At 39.8% G+C, this 12,901-nt stretch overlaps 1 protein-coding gene across 1 annotated transcript in view; it reads left to right on the top strand.

Moving 5' to 3' along the window:
* Window positions 1–51: 51 nt before the first annotated feature.
* RAD9B (RAD9 checkpoint clamp component B) overlaps window positions 52–12,901 on the top strand; it is a 51,212-nt gene continuing 38,362 nt past the window's right edge. Inside the window, exons 1-4 of the mRNA XM_020970138.2 lie at window positions 52–241; window positions 4,497–4,567; window positions 6,010–6,159; window positions 9,581–9,695. Of these exons, the coding sequence (XP_020825797.1) occupies window positions 52–241; window positions 4,497–4,567; window positions 6,010–6,159; window positions 9,581–9,695 (526 nt within the window). The remainder of the gene's footprint in view (window positions 242–4,496; window positions 4,568–6,009; window positions 6,160–9,580; window positions 9,696–12,901) is intronic.

Genomic DNA, 12,901 nt, shown 5'->3' on the forward strand with positions numbered 1-12,901 from the left:
GGAGGGGTCTTGATTCCCCGGTAAGCGAAGGGGCGACGTGCATGGAAACAGATGGCCGGAAGTCTGGGGGTGGGGCCCGCTCGGAAAGAGCGGGAAGCTCAGGGCGCTTCTGAGCACGCGCGAGGCGTCGTCGCTCGCGCTGAGGAGGTCTTCCTGGGACGCGACCCTGGCCTCTGCTCCGAGATCCCCGACCGCACCTTGGAGAAGATGAACTGTGAGATGGGCGGCCACCAAGTGAAAGGTGCAGCTGCCATCCCACCTGCCTCCCGAGCCCAGGGGACCCAGGCCCACTGGGTGCTGCCTCAGTTTCTCCCTCTGTAAAAAAGATGAGGGCTAGACTCGATGATCTGTCAGCTCCCATACTAAATGACCCTTTGACCCGACCCAGACTGGGATTCTGGCTCTACCGCTGCCATGCTGTGTGTCCTTGGGAAAATGGCTTAACCTCCAGGCCTCAGTTTACCTTATCTGTAGAATGAGTGGTTTTCCACGACCTATAAGTTTCTTTCCAGCTCTAAAGAGTGATGGATTGGGAGTCAGAGGGCCCAGATTCAAATCCTAGGTCTGCTGCCCTACTTATGATCTGTTTGACCTTGGGCAAGTGGCTTCCTTTCTATGAGCCTCAGTTTCCCTCTCTCTAAAATGAGGGGGAGCATAGATTCTATTTCTTTATGGCCCCTTCCAACTTTAAGTTATGATCCTGTAGCTGAATCCTTCCTCCGCCATCAGTGCTGTGTGTGTGTGTGTGTGTGTGTGTGTCCTTTAGAAATAATAATAGAAGTAATTTCAATCAGTCAACATTTATTAAGCACCTACTGTGTGCCAAGCACTGTGCTAATCGATGGGGATACAAAACAGAGACAAAAGACCGTCCCTGCCCTCAATTAGCTTATGATATAACGCGTGAGACAACAGGCAAACATATACAAAGCAAGCTACATACAGGATAAATAAGAAATAATTAAAAGAGAGAAAGGGCAACTCGGTGGCAGTGCAAAGAATGCTGGGCCTGGAGTCAGGAAAACTTATTTTCCTGCACTCAAATCCAGCCGCAGACACTTACTAGCTGTATGACCCTGGGCAAGTCACTTAACCCTGTTTGCCTCGGTTTCCTCATCTGTAAAATGAGCTGGAGAGGGAAATGGTAAACCACTCTAGTATCTTTGCCAAGAAAACCCCAAATGGGGTCACGGAGAGTCAGACATGACTGAAATGAATGAACAAACAGGCTTTAATAAAGGTTGGCTCTAGAATTAAGAAGGGTGGGGAAGGTTTCTTGTAGGAGGTGGGATTTTAGTTCAGATTTAAAGGAAGCCAGGAAGGTCAGTAGTCAAAGTAGAGTAGGGAAGAGCTTCTGAGGGATAGGAGACAGAGAATGCCTGGAGTCAATAGATGGAGTGTCTCATTTGTGGAACAGGCAGGATAGAAGAACATATATATTACACGGGCAGTAAGGTGTTAGAAGACCTTTGCCAAAGGCTTTAAGTTTTTCATTTTCCCTTCTGAGCCTCCCAACAATCTTTTGAGGTGTCACAGGTATTATTATCTCAGTTTGACAGATGAGGAAATTGAAGTTCTTGAGGTCACATAGCCATTAAATGTGAGAAGTGGGATTGAAGCCCATTTCTTCCTGTCATTAGCACTCTCTCTGCTATACCATGTTGTCCATGTCAATGGAAAGGAGCCCAGAACACCTGGGTTAGAATCCCAGTGCAGCCATTCATGGTAAACTTGGGCAAGTGACTTCACCTCTCTGTAATACTGAAGGCAAGTCCCCTCATTTTCCTGATCTGTAAAATGAACCTTCATGTTATCTAAGGTCCCTTACAACTCTGAAGAGCAACCATTTTTGAATCAGAGGACCTGAATTCAAAGCCTGCATATGCTATTATTTTTGTTCCTTGGAAAAGCTGTTTTTCTTTTCTGTGCCTTGGTTTTCCCCTCTGTAAAATAAAGAATTGAATTAGATGATATCTAAGGTGCTTTCATGTTCATAGTCTATGATGACCTGACCTGAGTTTGAATTCTTGCCTTGCTTCTAGCTCATGTTTCCTTAGAAAAGTTATTTTCCTTCTCTGTAAAACGTCCTCCATGATCTTTAAGGTTCTTTCCAGCTCTAATGTTCTATAAACCTATGATCCTGTGGAAAGACAATATAGTGGAGCAGATAGAGGCCTGGGCCTTGGCATCAGGAGGGGTTCAATTCCTACCTCTGACAAATACTTACCCTGTGATCTCAGACACTTACCTGCTCAGTGCTCCCAGGCAACTCTGTAAGGCTGAAAGTTATGAATGACTTGCTTTATCTGTATGGATGAAAGGAGTCATCACTCTTGGAGTCATCTACATTGGTGAAATCACGAAGTTGATTGGTTTCAAATCCTGGCATGTAGTGGAAGAGCTCTTTGGCCAGAAAGAGACACCCCATCCAGAAGTTTAAGAGTCAGTTAGTTCCATATTTCAGGGCACAGCTGAGGGAGCAGAGATGTGTATTTCAGACTGATATGGATACAGAGAGGTAGTCTCTTGAGGCCGGAAGCAGCTTCTGGGATTGTACATCTGGTTTTGGGTTGTTTTTTGTTTGTTGTTGTTGTTGTTTTTTGTTTTTTGGCAATTGGTGTTAAGTGACTTGCCCAGGGTCACACAGCTAGTAAGTGTCAAGTGTTCGGTCCGAGGATGGATTTGAACTCAGGTCCTCCTGACTTCAGGGCTGGTGCTCTATCCACTGCGCCACCTAGCTGCCCCAGGGATTGGACATCTGGAGCAAAGAAGAGAGCTAGCCATGGTATTGAAAGAAAGCTAGTCCTGGCAATTGAGAATCAAGCTGTGGAGAGAAGATTTGAAGCTTAGCTGAGCAACGTGCCCAGCGCAGATATTATGCCCAGGGAGGAAGGGGGAGGGAGAGTTTTGTGAGTGCCACTGGGACAGAAAAGACATCAGGTTTCTGTAATTCTAGATTTGTGAGTTGTCTTGGCCATAGATGCTTCCTACGTGTACTCCCTGCAAGCATTCTTCCAAAAGATGCTGAGCGTGTTTGCAGAAGAGTGCGCCCCAGGTTCATGGGGGTATTGCTAGTTTTGTGTCTACTGTTCTCACCATGCCTCAGGGCTCTCTCCAGCCATCCTGTTTTATATCTGGCCGCTGGACCCAGACGGCTCCTGAGGAGAGAATCAGGATGGTGCCTTTGCACAGCCCTCCCTCACATAAATCCTATTTACTTGCACGTCGCGGCATCACTGCCTGTTGTCTTCGAGGACAGAGGACAAACAACATTCTTTCTGTGCCATTTTAGTAAATGCTTTTGCTGAGAACTAATTGTATCTGCTGACTGATTGTTGAGAGAAAGCACACTGGTGGAGACTTGTCCTGCTATACAATCTGTACGCTAGAGACTTAAAAATGGTAACCTTTCTCTGAGGACTCAGTGCAAGGGTTTGAGAGCAGGTTTAGGGAGTACTCTAGAAGTATCCCTGTGGTCGCATATGATTTGCTTCTTGTTTGAGAAGCAGCTTTTTGAGGTAGATATTGTTATCATTCTGATTTTAAGAAGAGGAATCTAAGACTGAGAAAGGTTAACTGACATGTCCTAAGTCCATAGCCATAGCTACTGAGTGTCTTAGGACAAATTCAAGCCCAAGCCCAAGTCTATTTGATTTCTCATTTATCACTCTATCCACCAAGGTGTAGTGGAAAGAACGCTAGTGTCCACAGAATCACAGTATTTTAGAGTTGGACTGAACCTCAATGGCCATCTCTTGGAACACTTCATAGGAATATCTCCTCTAACAGATCTCCTTAGACTGCAAACACCAGGATTTGAATAATGCACTTGCTAGATAAAACTTGCATGACTTTGGGCAAGTCACTTTACCCCCTTAGCTTCATCCTCTGTAAGACAGTGATGATATGACCTGCACAGCTTACTTCTGGGGCTTTAGTGAAAAAAGTGTTCTGTCAACCTTCAAGTGCTGTAACAACATGCCAGTATTCAATGGCAATGGGTTCTTGGGGATCACGATTCGGGACAAGCTCTTCCAATCCACACCATTGCTGCCTACTTCTGAGGCATCTGGAGAAATCTTAAAGTAGGTGAAGGCAGCTAAAAGATGAAATATAGGCCCATGTTAGCCAGTATCAAATAAACAATACAGCAAAACTTTAAGCAATTTTAAAAAAAGAATTACTTTCTGATACATTATTCACAGAGCCATAGCAAATGCTACCCCGGCTCAAAAAATGCGAGAGGGTCTATATAAACCAGTATCATCTCAGACAGGGCCCAGGGAAACATTTGGTAGGGGTTTGGCAGTTATCTTTCACAACAGCCTCTGTATGTACAGTGTGAGATTGACCAGACCTTTGACACCTTCCCTTGAATAAGGTGCCACAGAGCTATGAATTTAACTAGATATACTTATCACCTTATCTGTGAGGTCTGTATTCATTTTTAACAACAGTGAAAAGAATTTAAAGACCACTGTCCTTTTTCTCTGCAGTGTTTGGGAGAGCAATCCATGCTTTGGCTCGAATTAGTGAGGAACTGTGGCTTGACCCGACTGAAAGAGGTGTAAGTGAAAATTAACTTAACAGATCAAATATGAAAGCAAAGGAAATCGTCCAAAGACCTTAATCCAGATTCATTGTTTACCAGAAGATGAAAAATGCAAGGAAATTACTTTGTTACAACTTTTATTTTGTATCTTTAAAAAAAAAACAAACCATCCCCCCCCCCAAATATAGCTGACTTGAGCCATTCTAGTTAGTCAGTTAACATTTATTAAGTGCCAAGTATGTGTCAGACACGTACTAAGCACTGGGGAAACAGAATGAGGCAGAAGGTAGTGCTTGCCCTCAAGGAGCTCAAAGTCCAATGGGGAGCCAATATGAAAACAAATATGCACGAACAAGCAATAGATAGGATAAGTTGGAAACAGAAGGGAGGCATTAGAATTAAGAGGCTTTCTGTAGAATATGGGGTTTTAGCTGAGACTTGAAGGAAGCCATGGGTGGAAATGAGGAGGGAAAATATTCCAGGGACTGAGGCAGCAAAGTGCTTAGAATCAAGCGATGGAGTCTCTTATTCAAGAACCAGGAGGCTAGTGTCACTGCATTGAAGAGTACGAGGAGGGGGTAAAGAATAAAAAGATTGAAAAGGTGTGTGGGGCAAGGGCAGGGGGAAGTAGATTATGAAGGACTTTGGACACCAAAGAAGTTGTTATTTTATTCTGGAGGTGATAGGGAACTACTGGAGTATACTGTGTGGGGGTGACATGGTGCTTTAGGAAAATCACTTTGGTGGCTGAATGGATGATGGATTGGAGAAGAGAGAGACTCGTGGCAGGCAGACCAACCAACAGGTTATTGCAATAGTCCAAGCATGACGTGATGAGGGTCTGCACCAGGGTGGGGGCAGGATCAGAGGAGAGAAGAAGACGCGTGTCAGAGATGTTACAAAGGTGGACTCAACAGGCTTTGACAGCAGATTAGATATAGGGGGATGGGGTGAGAGATAGTGAGGAAGTGAGGATTATGCCTAGGGTTTTAGCCTGGGGGACTGGGAAGATGGTGTTGCCCTCAACAGTAATAGGGAAATTTGGAAGAGAGGGAATGTTTAGGGAGAAAGATAATGAATTTAGTTTTGGACGTGTTGCATTTAAGATGTCTACTGGAACAAGTCTGAGATGAGTGAAGGTCAGTTAGAGATGAGAAACTGGAAGTAAGAGTTTAGAACTGGATAAGTAGATTTGACAATCCTTAACATGGAGATGATAATTAAATCCATGGAAGGTGACGAGATCATCTAGTAATACAGTATAATGGGAGAAAGGAAGAGGGTCCAGGACAGAGCCCTCGGGGGTGCCTATAGTTAGTGCTAGATTATGTTTGTATATGAATAAAACTATCACAGAATCGTGCTTGTATACTATAGTTTCATATAACTACCTAAGTTTTAAGATATTAAAATAATCATTTTGTGTAAATTCATTTGCTGCTGTTTTTTTTTTCCAGCTTGCTCTTCGGTCTGTGAATTCTTGTAGATCAGCTTATGCAAGTGTTTTATTCCCAACTTCATTCTTCCAACTGTATCAGTGGTCAGCTACGCTTCAAATATGTGACAGTAACATGCCATTGCATCTAAAATGTAAATTAGGAATGAAGGTAAATCATTGAGAACTGAGGGCAGCAAGGTTTTTTTTTCTCCTAGTACAATAGTAGGAATATTTGATATGTGGAACAAAAATATAAATTCTTCATACTTTGGTTTAAATTAGAACATTCAATGTAAGTCATTTATAAAGGGGTGCCTGCTTCTGGTAAGCTTACTATCCTAGGAGTCAACAACTCAAATAGAACTTATAGACTAGACAGAGGATATTAACATTTAAGCAAGTAACTAATACAAAAATGTTTTAAGCTTAAAACTGCACTAAGACTTTTGGGACACCTTGAATTGCTAGTGGTACTTTTGTGGTAGCAAAGAACAGGAAACATAGTACATACCCATCATCTGGAGATTGGCTAAACATATGTGATCATGATATTACTGTGCTATAGGAAACAATGACCGTGATGACTACAGAGAAGCATGGAAAGACTTCTATAAACTAATACAAAGTGAAGTAAGCAGAACCAGGACAGCATACATAGTGTTTACAACAATATAAATAGAGAAAATAAGAAAAAAACACTTGAAAATGAATTTTTTGACATCAAACTTTGCCCCTGAGAAGAGATTTTTGGATATTAGAAGATACCTTCCCCTCCCCTCCCCCTCCTGTACTTCTTCAGGAGCAGAAGACCATGGGTATGGAACACTACATATGATGGCAGACTTTTTCAATAAGTTTCTTAGTTTTGCTGAACATTAATTTAAGATATCACTAAAGTTTTATTTTATAAAAAGAATTCATCTGTTAGCCTATTGCATTGAACTGCCATTCTGCAGATATCTTCTGCTCATTCTCCTTTTATATTTATTATTTTTAGGTATAACTTTACTGTCAGATTATTTGGGTTAAATATGTGAATTTAGCACTCAAAGTGTTGGTCATTTCCTCTTTGCAACTTCAGCTTATTAGTTCTAATTGATATCTTGCTTACAATTAGGATTTGCTCTCCGGTGAGTAGTTGTGTCTTCGTCATGGCAACGTGGTTTGAAGAGGGAGGATTCCCCTGGTAAAAGAGTGAGAGTATCCATTGTTGAAATTAATTGAGAGGGGAAAATTATCATTATTTTCTATTAATTAATTTATAATTAATTCTTTATATGATTATAAGGAGGGTAACCCCTGACAATTCATTTGTCTGAGGCTTGTCTGTTTATATGTTCTGAAGAGAAGTAGTTGCTGAGTGTTCTGAGACAAAATTTGTTGATTTGCATATGATGGGGCAGTTACTCATTTTTTAAAATATATGACTAGTTAATGAAAAGGAGAGTAGAAAATATATAGTTTGCTCTCTCTTATCAACTCTTGCTGAAAAGAAATCAAAGTTGTTACTTCTCTGAGTTGTACCTGCTGTTACTGAGAAGTAAGAGAAGATGAACCTTGCTAAAGATAGCAGAGTTGGAGAGGTTTTTGCTGATATTAGGATAAGGACTTCTGCCTTTCCCAAAAAGACCATAACACTCCTTCAATTGATGGCATCATTAAGCCTGAATGCGTTGATAAGCTTGATGCTCAAAGTGATGGACACTATAGCTGCTGTTACGAAATGAGCCCAGCTGAGCATAGAAACGGCTTAGAAGTGGAGCACTGGAGAAGCAGCCCAACAGATCAGTTAATCTTACTGAGAGGCCTTGCCTAGAGAGGTGCTAGTCTAGTTAGTCAGTTTAGCAGTGGAAGCATTTGTTCACAGAGAAGCTACACTCATCAAGAAACTTTTATGGATGATTCCTGAGACAGAAAGAGGATGTTGAAGTTTATTGTTTGTGAGTTGTGAGTATCCCTGGCTACACATGTTCCCTAAATGTATGCCTCATTACTCTGTGACTTACTGTGTACCCACTCCCTGAGATATTATGTGTACTGATGGGAGATGATGATTTGGGTTTGGGGATGGAATACTGTGTAAATTTTATGTTTGCTTTTCATTTTCAATTAGTGTTTTAGTTAATGAGTATTAGTAGCTATTTATTAATGGGAAATACATTGATGGGAGCTTTAGTGTTAGTAGGAATAGTCACTCACAAGAGTTAACCCTTAGACTCTGAGAGGATTGATTGTAAGAGCTACCTTCCCTCTGAGGAAGCTCATACCTGCTAGAATGGATATCAGTCAAAGGAAGCTAGCAAAGAAAGAATGAAGCACGGGCACTGAAGTCAGGAGGACCTGAGTTCAAATCTGCCCTCAGACACTTGACACTAGCTGTGTGACCCTAGGCAAGTCACTTAACCCCCAATTGCCTCATACAAAAAAAAGAGAAAAGAAAGAATGAATTTTCCTGAGAGTGGAGGGAGGGAACAAGGAGATGCTATGTGATTTTGAGTTGTTTGTACTTAAAGACTGAAGCAGACCATTCTAAAGACCTAGTTATTAAAGAAAAACATATAGTTTTAGCCTTATTAATTCTTCATTTTCTTCATTTGCTTAATCTGACCCTGGTTTTCTCCTTAAGCTTAAGTAAGACCCTTTCAATTCAACCAGAATTTTTGTGTTAGAATGAATGTCTTCCCCAGTGTGTTCAAGGTCGATACTTCAAGTCTTAGGCCAGTTCAATTGCAAAATTCTTTGCCTTTGTTTTCTCTATTCAGATAGTCTTAATTACCTATGTAAGAGGGGTGTGTGTGTGTGTGTGTGTGTGTGTGTGTGTGTGTGTGTGTGTGTGTATGAGGGAAGAGGAGGGTGGTTCGATGAGTGGGAAGAGAAAAAACATACCCAGAGCAAAACCATTTTCTCTGCCAATTTCATCCAAATTTCCTAACTCTTTCACAATCAAATAGATCATTCAGGGTATGCTGTCTGTCCCCTGCAGGGAGCAAATGGGTCACTCAAAGTCTGAAAGGGGTTCAGGCTTAAATTGCCCTTTAAATAACTGTAATTTCATCAAATTGGCAGGGGAGGGGGATTCATTCAGGAGTCCCCTGTTGACTTCCCTCCGTCCCAGACACACATTCTTATAACTAGTTAAAGAGCAGAAGTTTGTTTTCCCTTTCTAAACTCTGTTCTTTCTTAGCAGGAGGAAGACACTGACATTAGTGCTGCCAGTGTCTTCTTTCTGTTTTCATCCTAACCTTTTCTGCTTTTATATTCACATGAATGTGGAAGGACATTAATTATATAACAGCATGATGTCCCTAGTTTTTAGAAAGACCCACAGTTATCTTTTCCCTAATCAGAAAATGGGTTTTCTGAGCTCCTTTACCAATTCCTCGAAGAGTCTTCACTTTCTTTTGTTTAATATTTTACCTGCATGTCATTTGAAATTTACATTTAATTGGTAGTTACCATCCCCAAAAGGAAACTCACAGGATTGGCTATAACAGGGTTAGGAGTATAAATTCAAACATAGTCTCTTTTTTTTTAATGATATCTTCTTTATAAAACTTAAAATTCTTATTACTGTACCTTTTTTGTTACAGTCAGTTCTGCCCATATTTAGATGTCTGAATATACTTGAAAGAAATGTAGAAAAGTGCAGTATTTTTACGAGTGCTAATACATGCCGTGTGATTTTTCAACTCTTCTGCAAACATGGTAGGTATGGTCATAAACTTATTTTCCTTCTAAGCTTCTTTCATGTTTATAATAGTTTCATAATACTTCAAAGATTCTTAGCATTAGAAATTACTTTGAATTTGTGAAGTTTCATGATGCAAAAAATTGTGCATTACAGATAACCTTACTAATATCAAAAATAGCACTAAAAAGTCAGTAGTAAAGAATTATTTCTTCATTGAGTAAGACCTGGAGACACATGTTCTGCACACACACAAACCAGTCTGCAGTGCATCCTGTTGAATTTCGTCATGCAGTTATTGATTGCTTGCCCAATTCAAATAGAATGTTTCAGACTAGTGTGTATGTAGAGATGGAGAAACACCGAGAAGTAATGAAGTTGGAAGCCACAAAACCCAGACTTCTCAACTTCTAGACCAAATGTTAGTAGTAAAAGCATTTAATTGTAACTGCTTTACCTACTTAAAGCTATAGTAGATTTAATTATTGTTATATTGATGTACCAAAGAAAACCTCAATACAAGTGATTTTGGTATTCGATAAATATTTGTCAGTTGGCTTGAATAGCTTCTATAGAAGAAGGTCTTACTGTAAAAGTAAAAAATGTACATATTTAGACGTAATAACAGTTTTATATTCAGCAGTCTGGTGGAAGAACATTGTATCAGGATGGAGTTAGAAGGTGCCATCATCTTTTCTTGTTGCTCTTAAAGAGTCAACCAATAATGAATAAATAAATACATTTAGAAATTTTGTATCTGATAAGCTTTTTTGATGTCTTAAGGCAACTTATTAAAGAGATAGTCAAAAAGTCAAGACGTCACACCCAGTTGCAAGAAAATATCTGTGTTTTAAAACTAATTTGAATAATGCCTCTTTGGTCAGACCCAATGATGTGTTTCATGGTGTCCACTAGGGAGCGATAAACACATTTCAAAAAAATGCCTGTCTTTTAAGTTCCTCTGCTGTAGGTGATACATACCTGGAAAATATTCAATAAATATGCTTCTTCAATTTTAGAGGTTTCAGAGTAGGTTTGTTTTATTTGTTTGTTTTGCCAGATCTCTGATTTCATTGGTGTAGGAAATACACGCTTAGAAAACTCCTTCTACCAAAGCGGGTTAATGACTTCTTTGTATAGTCTTAGTCTTACAGGGTTGCCTGCAGTACTCCGAGGTTACATGTGCCTTCACTGCCTATGTGTATGTATACAGACACACATATACATACATACATACACACATATATATATCCTTACAGTTTCCTAGATACTAGTTTTCTAATACAATTTTTCCAGTTTTATACTAATTTTCTAATTGTAAATAATATATAAACATTATAAAATAATATATTAACAATATAAAATACTAGTTTTCCAGTATTACTAGATATTAGTTGCATCAGTGAGTTTGCCAACAAGGACAATGTAACACTAGCTTGTCCATATATATATATGTGTGTGTGTGTGTGTGTTATGTATGTGTGTGTGTGTGTTGTTTGTTATTTGTTTTTAAAGAGGACCAATGGCATCACCTGTGACTTCACGGGGGATGTCTTGACTTGCATATGAATTGATTTTACACGAGGCAGAGTTGCACAAAGTCATCAGCCTCGTTATTTCCTGAATCATCAAAGTCTAGTGGCAGGACAAAAGTCAAGACAACTGGCAATGCCCCAGGATGCAGTGGATGACCTTGGTGTCTTTGATGCTTGACCAAGATCTAAGCACTCTTGTGGTACTTACTTCCACTGCCTTCCTAGCTATTGAAACAAATTATTCTTTTTTTTTCCCTTTTTTTTTTTAAGGCAATTGGGGTTAAGTGACTTGCCCAGAGTCACACAGCTAGTAAGTGTCAAGTGTTTGGTCTGAGGCCGGATTTGAACTCAGGTCCTCCTGACTTCAGGTCTGGTGCTCTATCCACTGTGCCACCTAGCTGCCCCGAAACAAATTATTCTTGTCTTCACATGTTTGGGGTAGACAGTTCCCTAACTCACTCACTGACAGGTTTGAGGCTTATTAGATACCCTCAACCTGGTCTAAACTGTCTATTAAGATGGTTACTGGGGTATGGCCACTGTATATGCTACAGCATCATTGAGTTGTGGTATTTAATTTCCCCCAATTACATGTAAAAACTATTTTTAACATTCATTTTTTAAAAATTATGAGTTCCAAATTCTTTCCTCCCTTCCTTCCCTCCTACTTAAGAAGGCAAGCAATTTGGTGTAGCTTGTACATGTGCAGTCATGTAAAACATATTTCCATATTAGACATGTTGTGTAAGAAAACACAGACAAAAAAACCCAAGAAAAATAAAGCTTAAAAAAAAGCATGCTTTGATCTGAATTCAAATTCTGTTAGTTCTTTCTCTAGAGGCAGATAGCATTTTTCATCATAAGTCCTTCAGAATTGTCTTTGATCATTGTATTACTGAGAATAGCTAAGTCATTCAGAGTTGATCATTCATACAATATTGCTGTTACTATGTACAGTATTCTGGTTCTGCTCATTTCACTTTGCATCAGTTCACATAAGTCTTTCCAGGTTTTTCTGAGAGCATCCTGCTGGTCATTTCTTATAGCACAGTGGTATTCCATCATAGTCATATACCACAAGTTGTTCAAGACATTTTCCACTTGATGGGCATCCTCTCCCCTCCCCCCAATTTCCAATTCTTTGCCAACACAAAAAGAGCTGCTATAAATATTTTTGTACATATAGGTCCTTTTCCTTTTTGTTTTTTTGTCTCTTTGGGATACAGACCTAGTGGTGGTATTTCTAGGTCAAATGGTATGCAGGGTTTTATAGTCCTTTAGACATAGTCCCAAATTGCTCCCCACAATGGTTAGATCAGTTTACAACTCTACCAATAATGCATTATTGTCCTAATTTTTTCCATATCCCCACCAACATTTGTCATTTTCCTTTTCTGTCATATTAGCCAGTCTGATAGGTGTGAAGTGGTACCTCAGAATTGTTTTAAGTTGCATTTCTCTAATCAATACTGTTTTAGAGCATTTCTTCATATGACTATAGATATCTTTGATTGCTTCATCTGAAAATTGCCCATCCATATTCTTTGACCATTTATGAATTCCAGAATGACTTGTATTCTTATAAATGTGATTCAGTTCTCTACAAATTTGAGAATGAGGTCTTTATCAGAGAAACTTGCTGTAAAAATTTTCAGTTATGATTACAAACTATGTATTTGTCCCTGTCC

This window comes from Phascolarctos cinereus, unplaced genomic scaffold, assembly GCF_003287225.1.
Source record: "Phascolarctos cinereus isolate Bilbo 61053 unplaced genomic scaffold, phaCin_HiC Scaffold_4;HRSCAF=312, whole genome shotgun sequence".
Lineage (NCBI taxonomy): Eukaryota > Metazoa > Chordata > Mammalia > Diprotodontia > Phascolarctidae > Phascolarctos > Phascolarctos cinereus.